General features: G+C 35.6%; 2 protein-coding genes across 2 annotated transcripts; one reads left to right on the top strand and one right to left on the bottom strand.

Annotated features, from left to right (window-relative positions):
• Positions 1-697: 697 nt before the first annotated feature.
• LOC133797080 (uncharacterized) lies at positions 698-4370 on the bottom strand. Its single transcript, XM_062234871.1, has 3 exons — positions 4006-4370; positions 1297-2091; positions 698-1189 (listed from the first exon to the last, which is right to left on the bottom strand). The coding sequence occupies exons 1-3, from the start codon at positions 4013-4015 to the stop codon at positions 1155-1157; spliced, it is 840 nt and encodes a 279-aa protein (XP_062090855.1). The 5' UTR covers positions 4016-4370; the 3' UTR covers positions 698-1154.
• An 18395-nt stretch (positions 4371-22765) lies between these two features.
• On the top strand, positions 22766-26118 carry LOC133797079 (probable lactoylglutathione lyase, chloroplastic). Its single transcript, XM_062234869.1, has 9 exons — positions 22766-23187; positions 23447-23651; positions 23768-23892; positions 24098-24162; positions 24326-24538; positions 24623-24670; positions 24923-25030; positions 25325-25465; positions 25804-26118. The coding sequence occupies exons 1-9, from the start codon at positions 23046-23048 to the stop codon at positions 25843-25845; spliced, it is 1089 nt and encodes a 362-aa protein (XP_062090853.1). The 5' UTR covers positions 22766-23045; the 3' UTR covers positions 25846-26118.
• Positions 26119-27659: the final 1541 nt, after the last annotated feature.

Genomic DNA, 27659 nt, shown 5'->3' with positions numbered 1-27659 from the left:
ACTTGTAACCTTTAGACCTTTCAGCGTAACCAATAAAGTATCCACTTATGGTCCTTGGGTCCAGTTTCTTTTCTTGTGGATTGTATACCCTAACTTCAGATGGGCATCCCCAAATGCGTACATGTTGCAAACTCGGTTTCCAACCTTTCCATAATTCAAAAGGAGTTTTGGAGACTGCCTTGGTTGGAACTCGATTTAATATGTACACGGATGTCTTTAGAGCTTCAGTCCACAAGGATTTAGGAAGTTTAGGGTTGCTGCTAAGCATACTTCGCACCATGTCCATCAATGTTCGGTTTCTCCTTTCTGCAACACCATTTTGCTCGGGTGTACCGGGCATGGTATATTGGGCAACAATCCCATTTTCTTGAAGAAACTTTGCAAAAGGACCAGGTGCTTGTCCATCTTCAGTGTATCTACCATAATATTCTCCACCTCTATCTGATCTCACTATCTTAATTTGCTTGTTGCATTGTTTCTCTACTTCAGCTTTAAATATCTTAAAGACATCTAACGCTTCGCTTTTGTTATGAAGTAAGTAGATATACATGTAGCGTGAGTAATCATCTATGAAAGAGATGAAGTATTTCTGACCATATTAGTCCATGTCTGGACTACATATATCAGTATGTATGATTTCTAATAGATCAGAACTCCTATGGACACCATTTTTCTTAGACTTGGAGGTATGCTTTCCCTTAATGCAATCCACACAAGTATCAAAATCAGTAAAATCTAAGGTATTGAGTACCCCATCATTTACTAACCTTCTAATTCTATCAATAGAGATATGTCCCAATCTCCGGTGCCATAATGTAGAGGAATTCTCATTCATAACACATCTTTTATTGCCAGCGTGAACGTGCATAGTATTATAAGCGGTATTGTTTTGTAAATTAAGGCAGTAAAGACCATCAGACAAAATACCATTTCCAACACATTCAGATTTATTATATAAATTAAAAGATTTGTCTGAAAATGTAAAGGAAAAACCAAAAGGTACAAGTCTTGAAACGGAAATCAAGTTTCTAGAGAAACTTGGTACATAAAATGTCTTTTCTAACTTTAAAACAAAACCGCTACTTAAAACTAAATGGCACGTTCCTATAGCCTCCACATGTGAGCCCATCTTGTTTCCAGATAAGATGCTTTGCTCACTTCCCACTGGCTTCCTTAGGTTTTGTAAACCCTGCAAGGAATTTGAAATGTGAATTTTTGATCCAGAATCAATCCACCATGTGTTAATATTAACATTAGCCATATTAGATTCATAACATACGAATGAAATTGGATTACCTTTGTCGTCCATCCATTTCTTGAACTTGGCGCATTCCTTTTTCGCATGTCCCTTCTTTTTGCAGAAAAAACATTTGATGGAATCCTTCTTTATATCGCCTTGGGGAGGCACTTTATTTTTCCCCTTGTCCTTCTTGGATGGTTTGCGTTTCTTGCCTTGGGTGGCCATGTGAGCACTTTCACCTTGTTCCTGCAGGAGCCTTGCTTCTTCTTGAGCACACATGGTTATCAGTTCATTGATAGTCCATTTGTCCTTATGTGTGTTGTAGGAAATTTTGAAAGGCCCATATTGAGGTGGAAGATGGTTAAGGATGTAGTGGACCAGGAAGGTTTCAGGAATGACTACATCGAGTTTCTTCAGTTGAGCAGAAATGTCCCTCATCTTTGAAATATGTTCTCTAACTCCTTTGACACCGGTGAGTTTTGTGGATGAGAACTGGTGGATGAGGTTGTTGTAAAGTGGTTTGTCCGAAGTGTCGAACTGCTCATCGATCAGTTTGATCAAGTCTTTGACTTTCTCAGGTTGCTCCACCGATCCACGCATTCCCAGAGGGATCTTGGACATGATGAACATGATGCTGAGGCGATTGGACTGCTCCCATTTCTCATATAGTGCGATCTGAGCAGCAGTGCTAGTCGCAGTGATTGCAGCAGGTTCGTCCTTCCTTATTGCGTAGTCCATGTCGGCGCAGCCTAAATGAAGAAGAACTCGTTCCTTCCAGATTTTGAAATTATCACCCCTAAGCTCAGGAATTTCGGTAAGGATTTCAGCAAAACTAGAGGATGATGAAGAAGCTGCATGAATAGGATTACAAACTTAGATTTAGAAGATTGAGGCTTAATGAAGTCATGTTTTACCAATGTATAACATGCTGAAGATTGAAATTTTATTAAACAAAAGTTGCCTGTGGGCTAAATTTTTAATTTAATAAAATTGGATGTAAATGATGATAGATTATTCAAACGAATTATTTGGGATAAAGTAAGGTTTGAAACTTCTATCTTTATTAAACTTTATGATAAAACTATTAAATTAATTATCATAACTCCTGTGGGTAAATTAAGAAAATTAATTTAATATATTATCCTAATTAATTATATAAATATAATAAAATCCCTATGGGGTAAAATTGTTATATTTATATAATCAATCACAATTTTGTCCATTATGTGATCCTTTCAAATTAATATATAATTTTATATAATTAAAGATGCTGTGGCTACTCCCTAATTATGTAAAATTATATGGTTCACTAGACATTATGTTTTAGGCTCTAGGAAGACCTAAGAACAATTTCGTTATAACATAATAGGCAATCACAGAGAGTAGTGCTCCTAGTGTGGTCGTCCGAAGATCATTAAAAACCGTTCTAGATTGAGCATTTGTCTCAGTTTCATGCGTTCTTATGTCAACCACAAAATTGTTTATGAATTATTCATAATTTTATTCACCCTAAATGTTTTATGAATATTTTATGAATAATTTATGGAGATTAATGTGCTAAATATTATTCAACCTATCTTAATGTTTTGAATATAATCTAAATATATCTAGCACAATAATGAAATATATATAATGTATTTAAAATTATAAAGGCATACATATAAAATTAAAGATAATTATACTCAAAATAAATTTTGCATGAATAAGAACAAAATAATCATACAAATTAGTATAATTAATTATATGTACGAAAATACAATAATTCCATATATATACTTAATGGTAGAAAAAATCATGCTTAATAAGACAATAACATCATTTACTGATTTCGTGAATTAATAAAATAATTGCACAAACTTAATTGTAAAAATTTCTTACATTCTTAAAATAGCACAATTATTTAATATTGCATGAATAAAAGAAATATGCCATACACCAAAATCAAGTAAGTGCACATTTTAATTAATTTCCAAATATATAATTTACCAAAATTATATGTTTTAATTAAATTGGCAAGATAAAATTTATTGTCCAAATTGGTTCGAAATTCATGTCTAAAGAGATTCATGACGTTAGATTGATTAAACAACAACAAAAAATCGAAATTTAATATCAAAATTGTTTTTGGCCATAACCGGGTACATGAAGGTTGCAAAACTGATTTTGGATTCTCAAAACTTGATTTGGAAACATAGATCATTAGAAAAAAAAATCTGAAGGATTTCTAATGGTACTTATGTGGAAAATTAGTTTTGAAACAAAAAATCAAAAAATATGAGACATTAAAACTCTCTATCAAAATAAAAATAAAAATAAAAATTATGAATATGGCCCTCAAACAATATATAAAACTATATACACGAATATATAATATATGTGTATAGATGAAGACATAGGCACATCTATAAATCATAAAAAAATATATGTGTATAATTTGTTTATATTGCCAAAATATGTTAGATATAACATATATGTAAACACAAAACAATACAAACACAATAAAATTACCAAAAGAAATTTTGTTAAATGTAGGCCAACCAAAACCGAAGATATATGTATATATATATATGAATATGAATATGAAGGCATATATAAATCAAATAAATATACATGCAGATAAAATTAGCAAGGCAGAGATGTAGACTGGCGACTGATACCAAATGTTAGAATTAATATGAAAGTAGACATATGAACAATTCTATATACATGTAGGCGGAATTAATATATGAATGAACATATGCAAAAAAGAATCGAATATTGTATACCTCCAGCCATTGCTATTGATAACCTCGATCTAGCTTTAGATCTACAAAAGAAAAGAACAGAAATTAGAACGAGTACACGGGCTTCCAAGCTCTCACTAACTCTTTTAGATGGAGTTACTGAAAGTCAGAATGAGTAGCGAGCTTGGGGACCGGTACTCTATATTTATAGAGTGAGACCTACCATCAGAGTCTCTGCCACAGATTGAGATATTTCCTCAATCAGTTGGGATATGAAAAATCGGGTAACAACAAATCAGGTAACAAACAATGTTGACCATTAATTAGAATATTTTGTCAATAAATTAAATATTGACTTTAATATATTAAATCAATTAGTTGATTTTATATACCAAATAAATAATATTCTAACACAATTTACAAATATCAGTATGAATACAGGCCCGATTATAATCGTGCACGCTTTTACGCACTATTATATAATGAATGGTATTATTTTATATAAGTATATTTTAATTTTGTTTATATGATGATGTATATTGTAGTCAAAATAAATTTTTTTAAATTTAAAAAAAATTTAAATAATTTCAAGTGTAAAAAATAAGGTCTAAAATAAAATTTACACGTGTGATGATACTAAAAGTTTATAATTCTTATTCAACATTTTATATTATTCAATTTTTTTTAAAAATTTGCAGGAAATTCATTGTGACTACAATAAATATCGTCGTGTAAAATACTGTAATTATAATTTATATATGTGTGTAAAAATATATGATTTACCTTAATAACACATAAAAAGTACATACTATTGTAGTCGTGAACTACATATAGTTCACAATTTAGTATTTGTGTGTGGAAGACTGGGATTTAAATCACTTCTTAATTTGGGGGAAATTTATCTTGAAAGCTAATCACGTAATCAGCTAAGAGAGATATTGAACATCTCTCGTCTTCACATTGCTTGAGAATTGCATTGACAAATAATATTCAAATTAACTATAGTTTTTAAGTATTTACACAAAAGTGAAAAATATTTCAAATAAACTATGCAATAGAATTTTTCAATAATTTTAAATTAAGTTTTTTTTATGCATTGATTGACATCTTTTGAAAAAGTCGCAAAGTGAGTTGTTTTTGGTCTAATAATCACCGCATATTATATTTCAGCAATAGTGAAAAAACAAAAAGTTGCAACTTTATATCAAAATTATTTTTATACGTATATTTACTTTCCCTCTGACAAAATATATAATTTAGGTAATTCTCATGTGCACTCCTTAAAAGGGATACACGGTGCACCCTTAAAATTTTTAGCTCGACAAGTATTTTCGGCGAATTTTTTTTATGACTATGTATATTATAGTTATTTAAAATATTTTACAAATTTTCAGAATATTTTGAATAATTTACAGTACCGAAAGTAAGGTTCAAACATGTTACCTTCCATGCGCATAACAAAAATTAGTCACGCATGCAAAAACATGTTTTGAACTTAATTTTCAGCACTATAAATTATTCATAGTTTTTTTTTTAATTTTCAGGATGCTCTAAATAACTACAATGTACACAGTCATAAAAAATAAATTCACCAAAAATACTTTCCAAACCAAAAATACCACGAGGTGCATCGATATGCCCTTTTTTGGAGTGCACCGGAGAATTCCACTATAATTTACTACTTTTATTATTCTTTTTTTCTTTGGTCATATATTATTCTATATTTTTTAATTTAATTCTATTAAATTTAATTTTACTTTCCAATTATAACCATATAGTATAATAATGTAGTCCTACCTAGCTATGTTTTTGTTTTTGTTTATAGCTAAAAACACAATATAAAAGTAAAAAATTTGACTTATTTATAACTATTATATAAATATATTTTTTAATGATTTTTTTTTAAGTGTTTGGATATTAATAAAAGAAAAAATATTATACGAATAAATTAGTAATTGTGAAAATTATTTTAATTTCAAAAATAGCTTCTTAAAAGTGATTTTGGAAGGAGGTAGATGATAGCTTTCCCAAAAAGAGAGTTCGTGTGCAAATGAGTATTAACATTATAAGAGCATTCCCAATAGCGACTCTATAAAGAATAATTCCCTATAATTATAATGAAAATTGTTGAAATTATCATCCAATAAATCCTTTAAACCAATTTCCTAGAATATAGTTTCTTTATATTTTTTATTTTCATCTCTACATTTATAGATTTTTAAGAGCTCATTTTCACATTCTTTTCTATTTTTTTATTCACTTTCTTTTCTTTCTCTTTCCAAATTTATCAATTTTTTTATTATTTTAATTAATAAAAATGTTTAAGGATATAATATTTAAATAATGTAAAAATATATATAAAGAAGTTGATATATGGTATACTGTAAAATTTTAATATAAAAAATAGATAAAGTAGAGTTTTAGTGGTATATTTTAAATGATAGAGTAGAGAAGTTGTTGGGAATGCTCGTTCGAATGGTGCTTTAAAGAAGCCAATATATAAAAAATAAAAAATAAAAAGCTAAATGGCTTAAAATATTTATCCTTTAAATGCTCTAAATGCAAAGCTAAATGTAGCTAAGATTCAAGGTGAATGTAAATATTTTTTTAATATTTTTTTCATCTTTTTTCCTTCCTATCCCATTAGCTATTTTTTTATTATTATTATTTCTTCTGTGATTTTAACTAATAAATAATATTTAAATAGTTTAAAAGAAAATATAGATAAGCTAATATGTGTAATATAAAAGTGTGAGGTAAAATAAAAAAAGTAAAATTTTAATGATGTATTTTGAGAGATGGAGTAGAGCACCCATTGTGAGTGTTCTAAGAGCACTGTCAATGAAGGAAGTAAAATATTTAATTATTTATAATATAGAGAAAAAATTGTTAAATAGTATTCCAATGGGTGATGTAAAGTTATATTTTTTTACCTAAATGAATAGTATTTCTCTATATGTAGTGAAACACTATTCATCAAGCTATTAATATTTTATTATTTTTTTATAAACTTTTGTATATATACGAGTGTGATATTATTATATTTAATTATTTTATTTATTAAAATGAATAAAATATTTTTTAAAAATATAATATTTAAATGATGTAGAGAAAAAATAGAGAAGCTGATGTATGGTATAATGTAAAAGCTTGAGGTAAATTATAAAAAATATATGTTTTGGTGATGTATTTTGTAATACACTTTCTCTATAATATTTAGCTAAAACTCACAAAAACATCTTCTATCAGCTTCTTTACACATTTATTTATAATAGATATGCACAAACTCCAATTAATACATACCTACAGTTACATAATATTTATATAACATTTTAATATTATTATTTTTCTTTATAAGCTTTCTCTCTCCCATTTAGTATATATATTTATTATTTATTTTTTCTTTTTCAATTATTTTATTTTACTTTAATTAATAAAATATGTTTAAAGATATAATATTTAAATGATGTAGAGAAATGTATACAGAAGTTGATGTATGGTATAATGTAAAACTTAAAGGTAAAATAGAAAAATGTGTGTTTTTTAGAGGTATTTTAAATGATGGAGTAAAGCATCCATTAGGAGTGTGAAATTAAGCAAATGTCAATGTTTTTAATTTTGTAGTAAAATAGTCTAAGCACCTTTTAATATTACATATTACCAAATATGTCATTTAGCAAATTACTATTTTATAATAAATATTTGAGAAATTTGCGGCATTAATCTTTATGTAGTTCATTTTGTTGCACTTAAATCCCTATATAAATTTTTTGGCGGCAAAAATCTCTGCCGTTGTACATTTGGTGCGGACATTGGTCCCTCAACCGCTAAGTGTGTCAAGCGGTACACGTGGCAGCACCCGATTGACGATGAAATTTGCTTTTGAGAAATTTGCATCATAAATACCTATGTAGTTCATTTTGTTACACTTTAATGCCTAAATAAATTTTTTGTTGCCAAAAATTAAATAAAATAATTTATTCACCTCAAAATGCCCTCATATTTTATTTATCCTCCCAATATTATTCGTAGCACAACATTATTAATTTGTAACGACTTGTTATTATTTCAATAATTACTCATTTTTTAGTATTATTTAAAGAGATTAATTTTAATCCTCTATAAGTATATTTGTCAAAAATATCATTATGACAATAAAATAAATATTCTTCCGTTCAACTATATTATATTTACGTATATATACTTCATTCATTATATATGATCAAAATAATATATATAATAAGGGATTATAATTATTAATTTTAATATTTTAATTTTATCACTCACAAACAAATATATATATAATCATAGGACAATTCTCTTATAGGGGCTTCATTTTAAGCCCTACCGGTGAGACTCTCAGTGTTTTCGACCCGTGAACAGTTTTCGGCGCGATTTTTTTTTATGACCATATATATTGTAGTTGTTTAGAGCATCCTGAAAATTTTTAGAAAATTCCTAATAGTTTACAGTACCAAAAACTAGGTTCAAACATATTGTTTTCTACGCACATAAAAAAAATTAGCCGCGCGTGCAACAACATGTTTGACTTAGTTTTCGGTACTGTAAACTATTCATAATTTTCTGAAAATTTGCAGGATGCTCTAAATAGCTACAATATACACGGTCATACAAAAATCACGCTGAAAACTATTCACGGATCGAGAACACTGAGAGCTCCATCAATAGGGCTTAAAGTAAAGCCGCTATAAAAAAATTATCATACTGAAATATATGATTACCGGTACTATAAAAACATGCCTTATGCCTATATCAAAATTTAAACCGTATATATATAGGACAATTCTCCTACAGGGGCTTCACTTTAAGTCCTACTGGTAGGACTCTCACTATTTCTCGACCCGTGAACAATTTTTGGCACGATTTTTTTTTTTATGACCGTGTATATTGTAGCTATTTAGAGCATCCTGCAAATTTTCAGAAAATTCCGAATAGTTTACAGTATCGAAAACTAGGTTCAAACATGTTGTTTTCCACGTGCATAAAAAAAAATTAGTCACGCGTGCAACAACATGTTTGAACCTAGTTTTCGGTATTGTAAACTATTCAGAATTTTCTGAAAATTTGCAGGATGCTCTAAATAGCTACAATATACACAGTAATAAAAAAAAATCGCGCCGAAAATTGTTCACGGGTTGTAAACACTGAGAGCCCTACCGGTAGGGCTTAAAGTGAAGACCATATAGGAGAATTATCATATATATATATGGCGAATTCTTCCGTCCCTCCCAGGACTCATTCCTTTAGTGTGGGGTCTATTTTTTTGCCAATTGTCCAAATTTTATAGGAGTAAGTCTTTTTTTCACATTTGCTTTTGACTTGCAATGACCGGTTGTGTGAACCGTTTGGAAAGTTACTGGTGATGTGGGTATAAAAAGTAGGGGCAAAAGAGTAATTCCCTGTCCAAAAATATGTACAGTTGAGGACTTGATTGTAAACTTAATATGAATTTAAGATATATTTACGATTTTGGTAACGTAAGCATTGTGCTTCCGCCAAGTGATTTATATTATTATGTTGAGTGAGACGCAACAATAACCACGTAAGTAAAACTGATATATATTTTGTAGTTGTTTTATAAGATTTTTTAAACTTTTTTCCCTGGAGAAGTTTCATTTATTCAATATTGGGATGAATGAATCATTAACTCAATTAGGTATGGAAAAATATTATTTAGATGGTTGATTAATTAGGAGAGTCAGTACTTGCTTGCTTGCTTGATGATAACTCTACAAAATAGAGTTATTTTACCACATTTTATGTGCTAATTGTTGCTTAATTCTTGAGTTTTTAATTGATTTATTAAATTTTAAAGTAATTTTGAATTTATTGGGCTTATTTTGATTTTATATATATTTGTACGTTTTTATAGTTATTATATTGTAATATGTTGTAATTTAATTATTTGAATTATTGTTGTGTGTTTAGTGGTAAAAATAAATGCATATTTATTCAACTTAAGTGTCAAAGCAAATTAAGTTTAAATTAATATTTTCTTTAAATTAATGAGATGTATTTGTATGTTGAAAATATTTATTTGAAGTTAATTTATACTATTTTATAGAAATTAATTTGCATTTTTGCATTTTTATTTAAAGGAAATCAATGATAGAAGTGGTATTTTTGAAAAGAAGGCAAAGAAAATGGCTCAGCCCAGCCATGGCCCAGGCCCAGTCCGCCTGCCCTCTGGCCCAGCCCGCCTATCCTCTGGCCCAGCCCGTCTGTCCCCTGGCCCAGTCCGCCTGCCATCTTCAGCTCTCCACATTTCCTCAGCAGCACCAAAGCCAGCATCACACAATTCCAACTCCCTGCAGCTGAGTCTCACTGCCCAGCCGCCACCTGTCCCATTTTCTCTCAACATTCGGCCTCTCCAGCACTTAGCGCCTGCCATGCCACAATTCCAACTCCCTCCAGCCTTCATTCCAAGCATATCTCCACAAATAGCATCACGGGCCTCTGCCCCATTCAGGCTCAATCTGGGCCCGTTCCCTTCCTGCCCAGCTGCCAGCCCAACCGGCCCAAGTCCCCAGCAGTCTCACTGCCCAACCGTACACTGCATTCACCAAAATCCTCTTGAGCCCATCAACATACTCTTTTGTCCCCTATGTCAAAATGCCAACATTTTTACCCTTTTGTCTACACACTTTTACCCCAAAATCTTCATCACTCCTACAATTTACCTCTATTTACCATATTATTATTAATTTAATCAATTTACTTAATTTAAATTGATTATTTTAATAATGTCATTTTGGCTATAAATAAGGGTTTTCAAGACCATTTGGGGTGCTTAATGTTTTGGTTACCATCTTTTTCTCCCATTTTCTCTCTACCATTCTCTCTTCCATTTGGGTTTTTCAAGAGCATTTTGCAAGTATGTATGTCTTTTATTTTGTAATTTCTACTCTAGTTACGTGCTTCTAATCTTTTTCATAAGATTATTAAGATCATGATGAAGCAACTTGTAACTAGATAATATTTATGTTGTATGTTGATTTCCCTTGTAATGCAACAAAGTCTATGGATTTTTCTTCTTCATATATTTCTTTCATCTTAAATATCTTGTATTTTAGATTGTTAGAACATATTTACACTTTGTTCTTCATTAGTGCATAAACATAATATTCTTTGTGTAAGATGTGTCATTAAATTGTATACATCCATGCTTAGAACAAAAATATTATGTTTTGCCTTATAAATAATGTTCATTGATTTATTTGTTATTTCATTAGATTGATTTACATTAAATGCTTTGAAATTATAATTTTGAAAAGTGAGGAAAAATCCTATCTTTTTATAAGAAATTTGTGCTTAAAATTATAAATCTTTTTGGAAAATGATAGTTTAAATTATTTTAACTATCACTAAAACTTGGGAATCAATATACTAATAAATATTATTAAACTTACATTTTGTGGATTCTAGTATCTTAATAATATTTTCTTTTAACACTTATTGTCAAATCATTATTGGTTCATTTTCATTCTCTTAAATAGCTTTATTTTTCAATCTTTTATTTTACGTTCATAATATTAAAACTCATCAATCTTTGGATCTAGGTTAGAATTTATTACTTTTGATTTAAAATAGTTTTCTTTTTTATTTTAGACAACTCCTTTGGGTTCGACCTCGTGCTTACACGAAAACTATTCTATAAATACGATTCGTGCGCTTGCGAGTATAAATATTTAAACATACCCGTTTTGGGTCTATCACTTGATTTTTGGGGAATAAATGAAACATCTTGATGGACTGTAAGTCAGACTTAAGGAGAGTGTTCTGGATGTTGGACGCATTGTATCTCCTCTCCCATTCGTTCCGCTCGGTGGCCAGCCTGACGTTGTCATGCACAATTCGGTTAATGTATTGCATTAGCTCAAGATGACTGTCATCAAACGACGGGAAGTTAACGATGTTATTCATTGGGAAAGGTGTGGAGTCCATTTTAGAGATAAAAAAAGGATAGACAAGTATACATGTAGGGTGGTGGAGATTGAATTGAGGTCAACACGATCCCTACACACATATATATACATATAGAGAACACAAGCATGGAGGAGTGGATCAAGTAAGTGTAAGGTGAGGTCTTCCTGTAAATGGTGGAGTTGTTAATGCACTGTCACTTATCAAAAATAAGGTTGCACATCAGTCAAAATTACATAAAGTATGCTATTATTAGAAACATAAGGAAGCAGTCACGTATTACGTGGGAAGAATTAGAATTTACGTTTCAGCACGTCATGGTCACGTGAGTTGTGAGTGGTATTACGTGAGAGGACCTTTGGGAGCACAGTACCTGAGAAAAATAAGAATGGAGACGGAATTGACTTCCATTTTGACGTTTTTTTTTCATGTATTTTGACTTCCATTTTGACAGAATTGCTATTATAATTTCTCTCAAACAAAAATTCAAACATGAGGTGGTCACCATTATATATGACCGGGCACTGAATACTCGAGTGCACCATTACAAAAATAATGAAGCCAAACAAGATTTGTTGCCTAAATAACTAATGCCCAAAACATATTGAGTAAATGTGCTATAAGAACTTACCCGAAGAACTCGACACAAAGATGCAGAGATTTATGCTTTACATTAGAAAAGTGGGCACTTAGTTCTTCAAATTCACGGCAAACAACATCGCATGTAGAATCAAACACCTCCAAACCACGTCGGAAAAAATTACCAAGCTCAATCGAAATCTCTACTGCTCCAAACAAAAAAAATTACCCCAAATTCGTCAGGGAGAAGAATGGACTAAATGGGAGGGAATTTTCCTTCCAAACAGTTATTGTTTGGGTTCGGAGGGACTTTTCATTTTGAAAGGAGAAGAATGGCCTAAACGGGCGAAAACACGAAATAAAAAAATAAAAAAAGTGATCGATTACTGTAATGCCCCAAATTTCCTAATAAGGTTTAGGACCTTGATTAGGAGGCCGGGAGGGCCATAATTGATTTATTATAGTATTTCATGAATATATGCATATTTACGTGGATTATATTATTATATGACGGTGAGTGCATGCGTATGGGAGAATTTATTATTGTGAGGGTATTTTGGTAATTTGGCCACTGTGGGCGTAATTGTATATCTTGGGTGCATGATTGTGATTAATTAATACAGCCACATTATAAGGTGAATTGGTTCGAGCTATCGACATGAGACGATCATGAGATGTAAGTGTTCGGTCTAGTCATAATGGGTTTAAGTCCAGGGCTCGGGGTGAGTCTCGGGGTGAATTTAATGGTTAGAGCATTACCGGGAATTAAAGGGTAATGGGATATGGATTATTGGTGTTTGAGAATATTGGGAATAGCGGGAATTGGAGGGTGTTATTTGTGATTAATGAAATAGGTGCGAAAGGACGGTTTTATTTTAGACCTAAGGGTATTTAGGTCTTTTTACCCTAAGAGATATATATCAGCCATTAAGGCTATAGAAGAGTAACAAAAACATAGCTTCTTTTCCTTCTCTCCCGATAGATTTTCTTCCTCTTTTCTCTTTGGATTTTCGAGCTCAGTTTGAGGAATCGAGCCAAGGAACCAAGCTTAGCCACGCTAGGGTTATGCTCCACCATTGAAGAGGGTGTGTTGCCAAGATTAAGGTGAGTTTCTAGCCACTAGAACTCTTGGTTTTGCTCTGTTTTCTTAGTTAAGTTTCAGCTGGTTTTTGGGTTGGAAACTTGGGAATTGGTTGGAGTTTTGGCTAGGGTTCTTGGGGTTTTGGTCCCTAGGACATGTGGGGATGGTTTTTGGGTTCATTTGGCACCAAAAATGGGATTTGGAAGCATTAGAATCGAGTTAGAATTGAGAAAGTCGAAGAAGGAAGTTTCAGGGATGGTGCTGTCTGGGGGTAGCGCTACAACGCCCATCAGAGGGCGCTATAGCGCTACACAGGGCTCAGTTGGGCGGTTTGTGACTCTGTCTTGAGCGCTGGGGCGCTAGAAGGGCAGCGCTGTAGCGCTCCCTGTTCCTTCAGAACCCTGTTTTGGGTGTTTTTAAGGGCTTTTGGCTTGGGGTTTCAATCCTTAAGGGCCGGGATCGAATCTACTCACTATGTGGGCATGTTTCGAGGTCCCGAGGGTGGGGTTTAGGTTAAGACCCTATCTTTGGTAATTTTCATTAATTGGAGATCGTTTTGGTTATGGCTAGGTGACCGTCAAAGGATTAAGGATCGATCGTTCTCAAAGGTCGTTCTTGTTTTAACTTATACTCGAACCGGAGGTAAGAAAACTGCACCCTGTGTATTTGTGACATGCATGGCTATTATTGATACATGTCGGTTGATTATTATGCATGACATGCATGACTGTTATTGATGCATGTTGGTTGACTGTTAAACGTGGCATGCATAGCTGTTATTGGTGCATGTTGGATTGTTGAATATATTGCATATGATGCATAAGAAACACGTGATTAGGACATGCTTTATATACTGAGTATGATATTGTTCAGAGCTTGAGCCTCTGTGGTTGCGCATGGTCCTAATTGTACTGGTATCTGTTAGTAAGCATGCTGAATACCTTGTTTATAGATATTGGACATGTGATATATGTTTAGTGGCATGGCTTACTTGTGTATGGCGCTGGCTTATTAGTCAGAATCGACAATAGTGTCAGATCCGTCTGTGAAGCTGTGACTTATTAGTTAAGTTCACCACGGGCTGAGCACTGGTCGTGTTTTACCGACCCAAGAGTCAGAGGTGGCAGTGCGTTGTGAACGCCGGGCCAAATAAAGATTAGATCTAATCGAGGTCGGCATTGAATGACTCATATGGGGTATTAATGCTGGACCGACCGGAAGGTCAATGAGAACTATAAGCGCTTGCCTGGTCTATGACCAGATGTTTATGGCCAAGGTATATGACCCCGGTGACTGTTTGTCACATGGCCAAGGGACGCTGTCCATAGCACGACTCTAGGGTCGGGAGGAAGGTTATGTTGGTGACTATTCACCATGCACCTGCCCTAATCAAACTTACGAAAGAATCACTTGTCAGTTAAGCCCTGGTGACCCTATCGTCACATGGCTGGAAGGAGCGATGCCCATCATTGTGGCTTTTGGCTATTGTCACCCATTTGCTTGGACTAATAGTCCTGAATGGTTATTATGATCGTTGTTGAGACTATGTCTCGCTTTATTGTGTTTTCTTGCTGGGCTTCGGCTCACGGGTGCTACGTGGTGCAGGTAAAGGCAAGAGGAAGCTGGACCATCCTTGAGTTGGAGAGCTTAGGTGATGATGTGTACATATGCAGCTGCTCGTCCGCCACGGCCGAGGTTTAAAGTGGAACTAGGGTTGAACCCTGTTTTGCCGCTTAGAACGGCCTGTTGTAAATATTTTCTGTAATAAACTCTGAAACTTTATTTTCGGGATCCCAATGTATAAGCTAAACGTTCTAGTGAAACGTTACATCTTAACCAAAGTTTTTAATCCCTAAACCGCTAATCCTACTTAGTTCACAATTTTGGCCAAATGACTCGGTTAGCGAGTTTAGCACTGTTTACAAGGCACACCGTAACGGTCCCTGAGGTTTGGGGCGTTACAACTTGGTATCAGAGCGAGCCAAGGTTTATGGTTCCTGAAGACAAGCTGGGCATGTACACTCATCACTGAAGATAGCTTCACTCAAGGAGTGGTAACTATTTCTGTAGCTATGTGCATAGCTGTTTGTATAAAATGTGAATCCTTTACCTGTACGTTGTATTAGGGAGCATGAGATTCTGATAAAGCCTGGCTCTTGACTATATGAATATATGCTCCGTGAATATATATGTGTGTATGACTGTGATCATATGGTTACCTGCTCTGTGAATATATATAATTGTGTTATTGCATGCTGGGGGTTAGAAGCATGGTCTGAGTATTGGAAGAGCAGGAGTTATGAGTATGTATGAATGCCATGGGCATGTTTGCAGCACTGCAAGTGGTATATGGTTGTGGTGTGGTAAGATTTATTCCGTGGGGAAAAGCCCTTGATATGTTTGTTGTGATTAATGGATTAAGTTATTGACTGCAGATTTAATTAGCAGGTTTATTCAAGGCAGATTATGAGGCCTGGTAATAGTTATATAGGGGCTGGGAGTTACAGCCAGGGTATCAGTTCTTCGTCTGCATCTTTGAATGTTCAGCGGACGCTTACAGATTTGCAATTAAGATTGCAGAGGCAGGAAGAAGAGATTGGGTATTTGAAACAACATCGGAGTCTGTTGGGTGGTACCCCTTCCTTTGCTTTGCCAGGGGTGGCATCAGTTTCAGCTCAGCCTAGGGTTGAGAATAGATGGGAATTTCTCTGTGGAAGATTCTTGCGGTTTTATCCTCCAATCTTTGAGGGAGGCCTAGATCCATTCAGAGCTGAGCAATGGATGAGCATGATCAGCTCCATTCTTGATAGTATGGGGTTGGTGGGTCACGATAGGGTGATCTGTGCTACATGTGTACTGCAGGATGATGCTCGGACATGGTGGGAGGTAGTATCCTAGACTCGAGACACAGCTGTGATGGATTGGAAAGAATTTAGGCAGCTGTTTAATGAGAAGTATTATTGTGATGTAGCTAAGACTACCAAGGTGAATGAGTTTCTGAATCTTGTTCAGGGTAATGCGTCAGTGACCGAGTATGTTACTAAATTGGATGAGTTGGCCAAGTTTGCCTTAGACATGGTACCCACAGATGTGGCCCGGAAGGAAAGGTTTATTCAGGGATTGAACTCTGGAATAGCTCAAAGCATTAGAGTTGCCCCAGTGTATGAAGTCTCTACCTATGCTCAGGTGGTGGAGAAGGCTCTTGCTGTTGAAAGTATAGTATTTGGGCAGCAGAGTGTTGGAGAGCATGGAGCCCAGATAGTGGTACCTCCACTTATTGGAGCAAGCAAGAAGAAAAGCTGGAAACCTTACCCAGAGTGCGCTCGGTGCAAGAGGCATCATCTGGGAGAATGTTGAGCAAGGGCATGTTTTGCTTGTGGCATGGTTGGACATTTCAAGAGGGATTGCCCAAGTCGGGGGACAGAGCGTAAGCAAAGGGGGATTCCAACTCAAGTGTTTATTCCATGGCAATCAGAGTCTGAGACCGAGACCAGTTCCTCAGGGATGACAGGTCAGTTTTCTAGTGCTGAGTTGGGAATTATGTTGTTTGGCTTTGGTGTCATGTTATTCCTTTGTTGGTATGTATATAGAGAAGGGTATATGGATGGTATATGTGGATCACATGGTTACGTTGTGATGAGAAAAGTAATACGGTATCGGCAGCTTAAGAGATAAGTTGGGTTATGGAAAGGACTTATCGTTGGTTCCATGAGTTAGTTATGACTGACTATGGTTGATCCAGGGTTTGGATTGGTTTAGTAACTAGAGAGTGGTCTTGAATGACAAGGAAAGTATGGTAATTCTTGAGCTTGTGAGCGGAAAATCTTATGACAATTGGCACTGTGCATGGATTTAATATGTTTATGATACCGGATGTGAGGGCCGAAGTTTGTGCAGGGAGGTGCACGAAACTCTTAGCCAGTGTGGTAGATACCACTGAGATTGTACCGGTGAGCTCAGGACAGACTGGATTAGTCTGTGGGTTTTGAATATGGGTTACCAGATGGTTTGTTAGGGCTTCTTGTGATAACAAGAGATTAAAAAGCTGATTGGGTTTGGCACCAGAGATGGAATCAAATGTGGATATTGTTTTGAGTGGCTTAGTGTAGTTCAGTGAAGTTATAGGAATTAAAGAGTTAGTTGCTGAGTAAGATGGAATCTTTAAAGGAGGATCTTGGATCTGGTTAAGACTAGTTAGAGATCAAAGTGAGAAAATCAAGTAAAGGGTTGTGTTGGTGTCAGATTAGAGCACTACGAGTGCTGAGCATATCTTGAGAATTGCTTGATGCTAAGTGTTTGTGAATAAGATGTATAGCGCATTCAAGGATTTATTTGAATGAGATTTGTGATCGTCTTGGACGATGGTATAGTGGTGTTTTCTCTGTGGAGAATTACCAAGAGTGAAGAGTGCCTTGGGGACAGGAGTGTCCATGGATAGTAAAGATATTTCAAGTGCCTTGGGGAGAAAGTGCTGGGTCTTTTATAGACCAGGATAAGTTTGAGGATTGTTATGACATTCTAGTGGTAGAGGAAGTGATTGCCTATGCAACATGTTGATTAAAGGATTTGGCCAGGACTGGGTAGAGTTTCTGGCGGGCCAAGCGGCCAGTTTATTGTTTGAGATTATTATCTCAAGAAGGATAAAAGGGAAGATGGTTAAGTGAGCCATCAGACGGGCAAGATTGAATGGGAAGCTTTAGCTGGACTAGCTAAAGGTTGTTAAGTGACAGACATGAATTTATGGTAATATAGAGATCGGACTTGGGATCCGATGGACATTGAGATTAACTGAGAGATTCTGGATGAATCCCATGCTATCCTTTTATTTGTTTCATTCAGGCATCATGGAAGGGTAACATGATATGGGAATTTTATAGCCTGAGATGAAGAGACATGTGCTAAGGCATGTGTAAAACTCTTAACCTGTTAACAAATTGAGACAGAATGTCAGGAAACAGCAAGGCCATTACAGCCTTTGGGTATCTCATAGTGGGAATAAGTGAGCGTCGCGATGAGTTTCGCGATGGGATTCCCAGGTTGAAGGATCGATGTGAAATGGGTATTAGTCTTTGTGGACTGGTAGTCCAAGTGAGTTTATTCTATTTGTAAGGATAGGTGAGTAGTACGGTTGATCAATATTTGAGTCTCCTTGTGAGAAAGATGGAGAGCCTTCATGGAACTCAGGGTCTATCTTATCAGATGAAGACTTTATTGTGACTTCCAGGTTCTGGAAGGGTTAGGAAGGCGATGGGTATATAAATGGAACTCAGTATAGTTTATCACTCTCTGACTGGTGGCAAATCAGAGAGAGAGGGTTATCCAATTATAATTGGAGGAACATCTTATAAGATGAGTGAGGAAATATATGCATGTGTCTGGATCCTGAGATGGTTTAGGGGAGTTATGAGATTGCTGGAGTTTGAATCTTGGATGATCACTTCTTGGAGTAAATGGGAAAAAAATATTGTTAAACTGGATAGTGGGAATGTGGAAATTTCAGGTAGGAGAATGTATCCTCTCTAAGATATCACCATGGGAAAAGGGGTGAGGAATTAAGATAAGTCAAGCCCTAGTTTGTTTCAGCAGTTGGATCCTGAATAGGTCTGAACAAGGTGGCTCTGAATCCGTTTTACTTTTAGCACTAGCAGTTGTATGCAGTGAGTTATGTGCTTCCATGCAGTGGGCATGGGCCGAAGGAACCTATAAGCTGAATTATGAAGATCTGAAGGTTAGGTTAAGTATTCCGGCAAGGAATAGCCAGTTCAGATTATGACATAAGTAATGAGGTTCTATTGAGCAAAATGCACCTTGGGTTAAGGTAAGGCAATCGAGATATAATGGTCAGGAAACGACTTAAGGAAATTTATGTCCAGTGAGTGGAATTCTGGTTTCGAGGTGTTGAATAAATTTCGAGGACGAAATTTCTGTAAGGAGGGGATAGTTGTAATGTCCCAAATTTCCTAATAAGGTTTAGGACCTTGATTAGGAGGCCGGGAGGGCCATAATTGATTTATTATAGTATTTCATGAATATATTCATATTTACGTGGATTATATTATTATATGACGGTGAGTGCATGCGTATGGGAGAATTTATTATTGTGAGGGTATTTTGGTAATTTGGCCACTGTGGGCGTAATTGTATATCTTGGGTGCATGATTGTGATTAATTAATACAGCCACATTATAAGGTGGATTGGTTCGAGCTATCGACATGAGACGATCATGAGATGTAAGTGTTCGGTCTAGTCATAATGGGTTTAAGTCCGGGGCTCGGGGTGAGTCTCGGGGTGAATTTAATGGTTAGAGCATTACCGGGAATTAAAGGGTAATGGGATATGGATTATTGGTGTTTGAGAATATTGGGAATAGCGGGAATTGGAGGGTGTTATTTGTGATTAATGAAATAGGTGCGAAAGGACGGTTTTGCCCTTGGTGGCTGCTAAGGTTTTATTTTAGACCTAAGGGTATTTAGGTCTTTTTACCCTAAGAGATATATATCAGCCATTAAGGCTATAGAAGAGTAACAAAAACATAGCTTCTTTTCCTTCTCTCCCGATAGATTTTCTTCCTCTTTTCTCTTTGGATTTTCGAGCTCAGTTTGAGGAATCGAGCCAAGGAACCAAGCTTAGCCAAGCTAGGGTTATGCTCCACCATTGAAGAGGGTGTGTTGCCAAGATTAAGGTGAGTTTCTAGCCACTAGAACTCTTGGTTTTGCTCTGTTTTCTTAGTTAAGTTTCAGCTGGTTTTTGGGTTGGAAACTTGGGAATTGGTTGGAGTTTTGGCTAGGGTTCTTGGGGTTTTGGTCCCTAGGACATGTGGGGATGGTTTTTGGGTTCATTTGGCACCAAAAATGGGATTTGGAAGCATTAGAATCGAGTTAGAATTGAGAAAGTCGAAGAAGGAAGTTTCAGGGATGGTGCTGTCTGGGGGTAGCGCTACAACGCCCATCAGAGGGCGCTATAGCGCTACACAGGGCTCAGTTGGGCGGTTTGTGACTCTGTCTTGAGCGCTGGGGCGCTAGAAGGGCAGCGCTGTAGCGCTCCCTGTTCCTTCAGAACCCTGTTTTGGGTGTTTTTAAGGGCTTTTGGCTTGGGGTTTCAATCCTTAAGGGCCGGGATCGAATCTACTCACTATGTGGGCATGTTTCGAGGTCCCGAGGGTGGGGTTTAGGTTAAGACCCTATCTTTGGTAATTTTCATTAATTGGAGATCGTTTTGGTTATGGCTAGGTGACCGTCAAAGGATTAAGGATCGATCGTTCTCAAAGGTCGTTCTTGTTTTAACTTATACTCGAACCGGAGGTAAGAAAACTGCACCCTGTGTATTTGTGACATGCATGGCTATTATTGATACATGTCGGTTGATTATTATGCATGACATGCATGACTGTTATTGATGCATGTTGGTTGACTGTTAAACGTGGCATGCATAGCTGTTATTGGTGCATGTTGGATTGTTGAATATATTGCATATGATGCATAAGAAACACGTGATTAGGACATGCTTTATATACTGAGTATGATATTGTTCAGAGCTTGAGCCTCTGTGGTTGCGCATGGTCCTAATTGTACTGGTATCTGTTAGTAAGCATGCTGAATACCTTGTTTATAGATATTGGACATGTGATATATGTTTAGTGGCATGGCTTACTTGTGTATGGCGCTGGCTTATTAGTCAGAATCGACAATAGTGTCAGATCCGTCTGTGAAGCTGTGACTTATTAGTTAAGTTCACCACGGGCTGAGCACTGGTCGTGTTTTACCGACCCAAGAGTCAGAGGTGGCAGTGCGTTGTGAACGCCGGGCCAAATAAAGATTAGATCTAATCGAGGTCGGCATTGAATGACTCATATGGGGTATTAATGCTGGACCGACCGGAAGGTCAATGAGAACTATAAGCGCTTGCCTGGTCTATGACCAGATGTTTATGGCCAAGGTATATGACCCCGGTGACTGTTTGTCACATGGCCAAGGGACGCTGTCCATAGCACGACTCTAGGGTCGGGAGGAAGGTTATGTTGGTGACTATTCACCATGCACCTGCCCTAATCAAACTTACGAAAGAATCACTTGTCAGTTAAGCCCTGGTGACCCTATCGTCACATGGCTGGAAGGAGCGATGCCCATCATTGTGGCTTTTGGTTATTGTCACCCATTTGCTTGGACTAATAGTCCTGAATGGTTATTATGATCGTTGTTGAGACTATGTCTCGCTTTATTGTGTTTTCTTGCTGGGCTTCGGCTCACGGGTGCTACGTGGTGCAGGTAAAGGCAAGAGGAAGCTGGACAATCCTTGAGTTGGAGAGCTTAGGTGATGATGTGTACATATGCAGCTGCTCGTCCGCCACGGCCGAGGTTTAAAGTGGAACTAGAGTTGAACCCTGTTTTGCCGCTTAGAACGGCCTGTTGTAAATATTTTCTGTAATAAACTCTGAAACTTTATTTTCGGGATCCCAATGTATAAGCTAAACGTTCTAGTGAAACGTTACATCTTAACCAAAGTTTTTAATCCCTAAACCGCTAATCCTACTTAGTTCACAATTTTGGCCAAATGACTCGGTTAGCGAGTTTAGCACTGTTTACAAGGCACACTGTAACGGTCCCTGGGGTTTGGGGCGTTACAATTACTAAGGGGTGACTAAGGGCATAACGGTACTTTGACACCCAATAAACTCAGCAACTAAATCTGACCATCCATTTTCTAAAACAATAAATCCAAAGACTCAAAATCAACATACGACGAAGTCCTTCAAAACAAGTAGAAGGATATCTATTTATATATATATATATATATGAAATATACCGTATATTTTTAATTTTCAATTTTTTTTGAGATAAAGGGTGTTGTGTGTAATTTTCCCAAAATGTTTGTGTGCAAATGAGCATTCACGTTATAAGATTTCTTTAGTCAAATCACTTACCCTTATACTGTCCAGTCTGTCTATAAATTTTTATTATGATATGACAAATCTAAGTATCAGTGCTCACCCTGTTATAACTTATAATAATACCAGTATCCATGTATTTAGTTCATTAAACTAACATACTAAAACAAACAGACCCTAAAACCATAAACGCGAACGGGAATATATACAAAATAGGAATAGGGACAGAGACAGGGATAGGGATAGGATTAGTGGGATAACACTAAACCATTAAAACAAACAAGACCCTAGTACTGGGGAAAAGAGAGAGAGAGAGAGAGTGAGGGCTTCTCGTGAACCACGTCCATCGGAGGAATTCACCCTTCGAATCGAATCCGATAAAAAGGAAAAATAAAAAAAATAAAAAGTAAAAACGACAATCAGTTCGCTCCGTATAATTTTCTCTCTATTCTCTTCTGTTCGCATCGGAAAAAGAAAAAATAAGAGAAAAAAGAAATAAAGAAAAGAAAAAGAATACTTATCGTCACCTTCACTCGCTTCTTCCATTGGCCTTGGTATAACTGAGCTCGAAAGAGAGAGAGATAGCGATAAAGATGGTGAGGATAATACCTATGGCTTCTTCAATCAGACCTTCTCTCTCTTCCTTAAGATTCTCTGGTGCTTCTTCTCGCTTCGGCGTTTCTCTTTCTTCCGTTAACCCTTGTCGGAGGCTCTCTTTTCTTCATCTCGGCAGTGGTAAATCTGGTCTTCTTTTTTCAAATATGGGATTCTTTAATTACAGTGGATTGGTGGTTTCAGATTGTGATTTGGTCACTTTCTCTATTAATTTCTGGTTCTTATTGAATTTTGATTAAACATTTTTGTATTACACATTGGTTTTGTTATAATTCAAATGAGCACTATTATGGATTATTGTTTAGCTGAAAGGGTTTGTTTATATAACTAGTACCTTAGTGAATTGGGGCTTATTTTTTGTGCAATTTGGAAAATTCAGCTGTTCCACAGTCACATGTATTTGGTCTCAAGGCTTCTATGCCGCTGAGAGGAGAATGCAACAGCTTGGCCGTGGCCGCCGCTGGTAATGTGGCTCAAGCAAGCACTGCTGCTGCCCCAGAAGATGTCCTAGAGTGGGTTAAAAGGGACAAAAGGCGCTTGCTTCATGTTGTTTACCGCGTTGGGGATTTGGACAGGACCATTAAGTATGTTGTTTTGTACTGCATAAATTGTTTTGTTAATTTCGTTTATGCTGTTATGTATGGAATAGTTTGGATGATTGGGTACTCAGTGATCTAATACAAATTGCTGGTGACTTTAGATTCTACACAGAGTGTTTGGGGATGAAATTACTGAGGAAACGTGACATACCGGAGGAAAGATACACAAATGCTTTTCTTGGATACGGGCCGGAAGATTCACACTTCGTTATTGAACTCACTTACAGTAAGCTGTCTAACAAATCTTTTTATAACAAATCTCTAATAGAATCTAAAACATTTTGAACTCTGTTGTGTTTCTTTTGTGGAACTGAGACACCCTCTTTCAAGAAAAATGTTCTTTACAGTGTTCTCTCACCAAGTTGCCAGTCCTTTCTCTGCACTTAAGGTACAGCTTATTGATATTTGGACTAATCTGTTGATGTTTCCAGATTATGGGGTTGACAAGTATGATATTGGATCTGGGTTTGGTCATTTTGGTGTGGCAGTTGAGGATGTAAGTTAAGACAATATATTTTTTTACTAGGTTATGTTGGCTCAGTTTTTCTTTAAGCATCCAGTAGACTTTTAACTGTACCTATAGTTTCTTATTTCTTGATTCTTTTTTGGATGGTTTGTTTCTTGAAGAGCTGAGATTTCATTTGCACTCCTCTGGTTAGGTTGCCAAGACTGTGGAACTTATAAAAGCTAAGGGAGGCAAAGTAACCCGAGAACCTGGTCCAGTCAAAGGTGGAAGTACTGTTATTGCATTTGTGGAAGATCCTGATGGCTACAAGTTTGAACTTTTGGAAAGAGGGCCTACACCTGAACCCTTTTGTCAAGTAATGCTTCGTGTTGGAGATCTTGATCGTTCCATAAACTTTTATGAGAAGGTGCGAGCATGTCCTGTGTTGAAACTTTTATTTACTGCTATGAATCCTGTGTTCTGTTCTTAGTATTTCCCATGCTGTACGTAGGCTTTTGGCATGGAGCTCCTACGGAAAAGAGACAATCCCGAGTACAAGGTAAATCCTATTTATATTATTGATTAGAAATTTGCTTTTTTAATTGTAAATTTGAAACATCTTTTGGTAGTGGGATCTGAATTGAACTGTCCAAGACAAAATTATAGGACCACTTTCATGTGATTGTGGATTAAAACATGAGGAGAGGGAGTGGCCATATCTGATTGATAAACTGAAGTTTCAATGTTCTGAATTAAATATTTTGTTATGTTTCTTCTTGCTGATTTATAACTATTTTGTGATATGTTCTAGTATACAATAGCAATGCTAGGCTATGGCCCTGAAGACAAAAATGCTGTGCTGGAGTTGACATACAACTATGGTGTTACCGATTATGATAAAGGAAATGCTTATGCTCAGGTATAAACCTGATCTTGACCCTCTTCTATCACCCCTTTTCACTGAAAGCCTTTTTCTGAGATGTGTTTATCGTAAGTTCTGCTTGATCGGCGTACATTACATTGTTTATTTTCATATTAGTTTGTTTGTACTATCTTGGTACTATCATCTGCTCCATCATTTTTTGTTCTATTGTCGCTATGTTTGTTTCTTGAGAATTTTGTTGGGGTTTTATACCAATTGTCCTCTCTTTTTTCTCATCAGTCGACTTTCAAAGTCCTTTACTGATATTTATCCCCCCTTAAATCATGACAGATAGCAATAGGCACGGATGACGTCTATAAAACTGCAGAAGCAATTAAACTTGTTGGGGGGAAGATTACCCGGGAACCTGGACCTTTACCTGGTCTTAACACCAAAATTACTGCTTGCCTTGATCCTGATGGTTGGAAGTCGGTATGGTTTATGATTCTAAATGATCTTTTGCTTTGCATTCTTGAATAAGATGATGATATTTCTACATGTATTTATTGCTTAGCTATAACAGTTAGTCAGTAGCTCGTGGAATTATGAAATAAGCATACATATATACAAAATGGTCAATTTTGGCAAGGCTTCAGTCTCATTGGATCAGTACCTTGTTTACGACTGTATACTATTTTTGACTTTATTCGGCTATAGGGTTGAGCAAATAATGGGCACCGATCAGCTTCTGTTGATTTTTCTCTCTAAACCCTTTAAGACTACATCTGGATTCAATTGGTTCTTATTCCCAGTCTTTTCTGACTCTGCAGGTTTTTGTAGATAATGTTGATTTTCTCAAGGAGTTGGAGTGATGTATAACAATGTTAAGCACAGTAAGCTTGCAATACTGAAATGGAAGCCTTTGATCAGAATAAGTTCTTTTGACGCGCTTCCCAGTTGAATCAGCAGCAGCACCCACCCATTTTGTAGATAATTATATTACAATAATAATGACTATAGCACCATTGTAAGTTGTAACAGAAATCTTGCAATAGCTTTCCAGCTGTCCTTTCATGTAGTTTGAGATAAATGACACAATCTGTTTAAATTGTTTTCAAATGAATAAATATGATTAATTTTGCACATTTTTTTCGTGAAAAATATTCTCACACAAATACAATTCAATTCTACTTATTAGGGTAAATATTAGATAGAAATATTTGTGGTATCATGTTCAATTATTTTCTTAAAAAAAGTTTTATGTTCAATTATTTATTTATTTATTTTTGGGTTTATAACATTTTGGCATTTGCACATTTACTCATTTGGATCTTGTGTTTTTTTAAATATATTTTTAGACCTCATATTTTTTCATACCCTTCACAATTGTTCCATGAACTTAATTTTGGTCATATTATTTTTCATCATATGATGAAAATACTCGTATTTCTATAAATTAGTTAATTAAACAACAATAAAAAACTTACTACTAATAAAAAATAAAAATAAAATTTTTAATTATTAAAATATATTGAAATTAATTAACACTTTAGAATCATTTTAATAAACAAAACTCAAAATTAACACATATTCGTGTTTTTAACGTACGACAACGTGGCATGAATTATCATGTCGCTTAGCCTTTTTGGGAAGTTGGAACCTAATCCATGAATGTCATTCTTATCACTCTCGGAGAGGATATTAGACTATTAATGAGTGCTACCTCCAGAGAGCCTAGTCGATAGGTGATCTTCAAAAGCTCCTCGAGGCATGAGCAACTTGCCAAAATACCATGAGTCATTCCTCCAGAGTAGGAGAACAATTGCCAAGTGTCAACTAGGGAGACATTCAGAACCATAAACACTTGTTTGACACCTAGTGGCGGCAGAGATTGTGATGTCGGTTCCATATAAGCGACAAAAATGATCTCCCATGACGTCTTCTGACATGGAAAAACATGCAACTACCATTCTGACAAGTTCAGGAGACACTATTTCAATAAAGCAGTGGGCTTGACATCCTCGTATTGGGCCTACCAAATATATAATGGGGCCCACCAACATATTTAATGTAGTAAATCTTCATTTATGTATTAACTAATCTCATAACGAGAACAATTATTGTAATCAGTTCCAATAAATGAACTTAATCCCCTCAGTTGCCTATAAATAGGGATAGGACATTACTTGTAAAATGATCCGAACATTCAGAGTGAGCAAAAACGTTGCATGAGTTAAAAGAGAACTTGGAGCTTTGCAAGTTCTTCATCTTCAATACTAGTGACTAGTGGACTAGGGCTAATTAATAACATGAACCATGAAAACCTAGTGTTTGATATTTCTTTTCTTTAAGTTTTTTATTTATTCGGTAGTTGACGAAATAGCCAATCAATAACACTAAAACCTAAAATTAAAACATTAATAAAAGTTATTCAAATCCCAATAAAAAAACAAATAAAATGAAATTTATCTTAAACCAAAAACTCAAACAAATTCTTCTTCATCATCTATTCTCATGCAATAGAGGATACTTGGTCATAGAGGGTCGTCGAAAATGCACTAGGCAATCAGATCTAGCGTCGGGAGGCAGAGCTTGGCGTAGGTAGCTGGATCAGGTATCGCTATCAGGCAGCGAATTCGACGGCGTGCAACTAAATTTGCACATACGATTCTTGGATTTGGAGGTG

The sequence above is a fragment of the Humulus lupulus genome, chromosome 8 (assembly GCF_963169125.1).
Source record: "Humulus lupulus chromosome 8, drHumLupu1.1, whole genome shotgun sequence".
Classification (NCBI taxonomy): Eukaryota; Viridiplantae; Streptophyta; class Magnoliopsida; order Rosales; family Cannabaceae; genus Humulus; species Humulus lupulus.
This window is presented reverse-complemented; position numbering and strand designations above follow the sequence as displayed.

Excerpts from the sequence above, each read along its gene's own strand:
- LOC133797080 (XM_062234871.1), bottom strand. Across the intron at positions 1,190-1,296 it reads GAAATGGATGGACGACAAAG|GGTTTACAAAACCTAAGGAA; the intron begins GTAATCCAATTT and ends AATTCCTTGCAG.
- LOC133797079 (XM_062234869.1), top strand. The coding sequence starts at position 23,046 with ATGGTGAGGATAATACCTATGGCTTCTTCAATCAGACCTTCTCTCTCT. Across the intron at positions 24,671-24,922 it reads GAGACAATCCCGAGTACAAG|TATACAATAGCAATGCTAGG; the intron begins GTAAATCCTATT and ends GATATGTTCTAG. Across the intron at positions 25,466-25,803 it reads ATCCTGATGGTTGGAAGTCG|GTTTTTGTAGATAATGTTGA; the intron begins GTATGGTTTATG and ends CTGACTCTGCAG.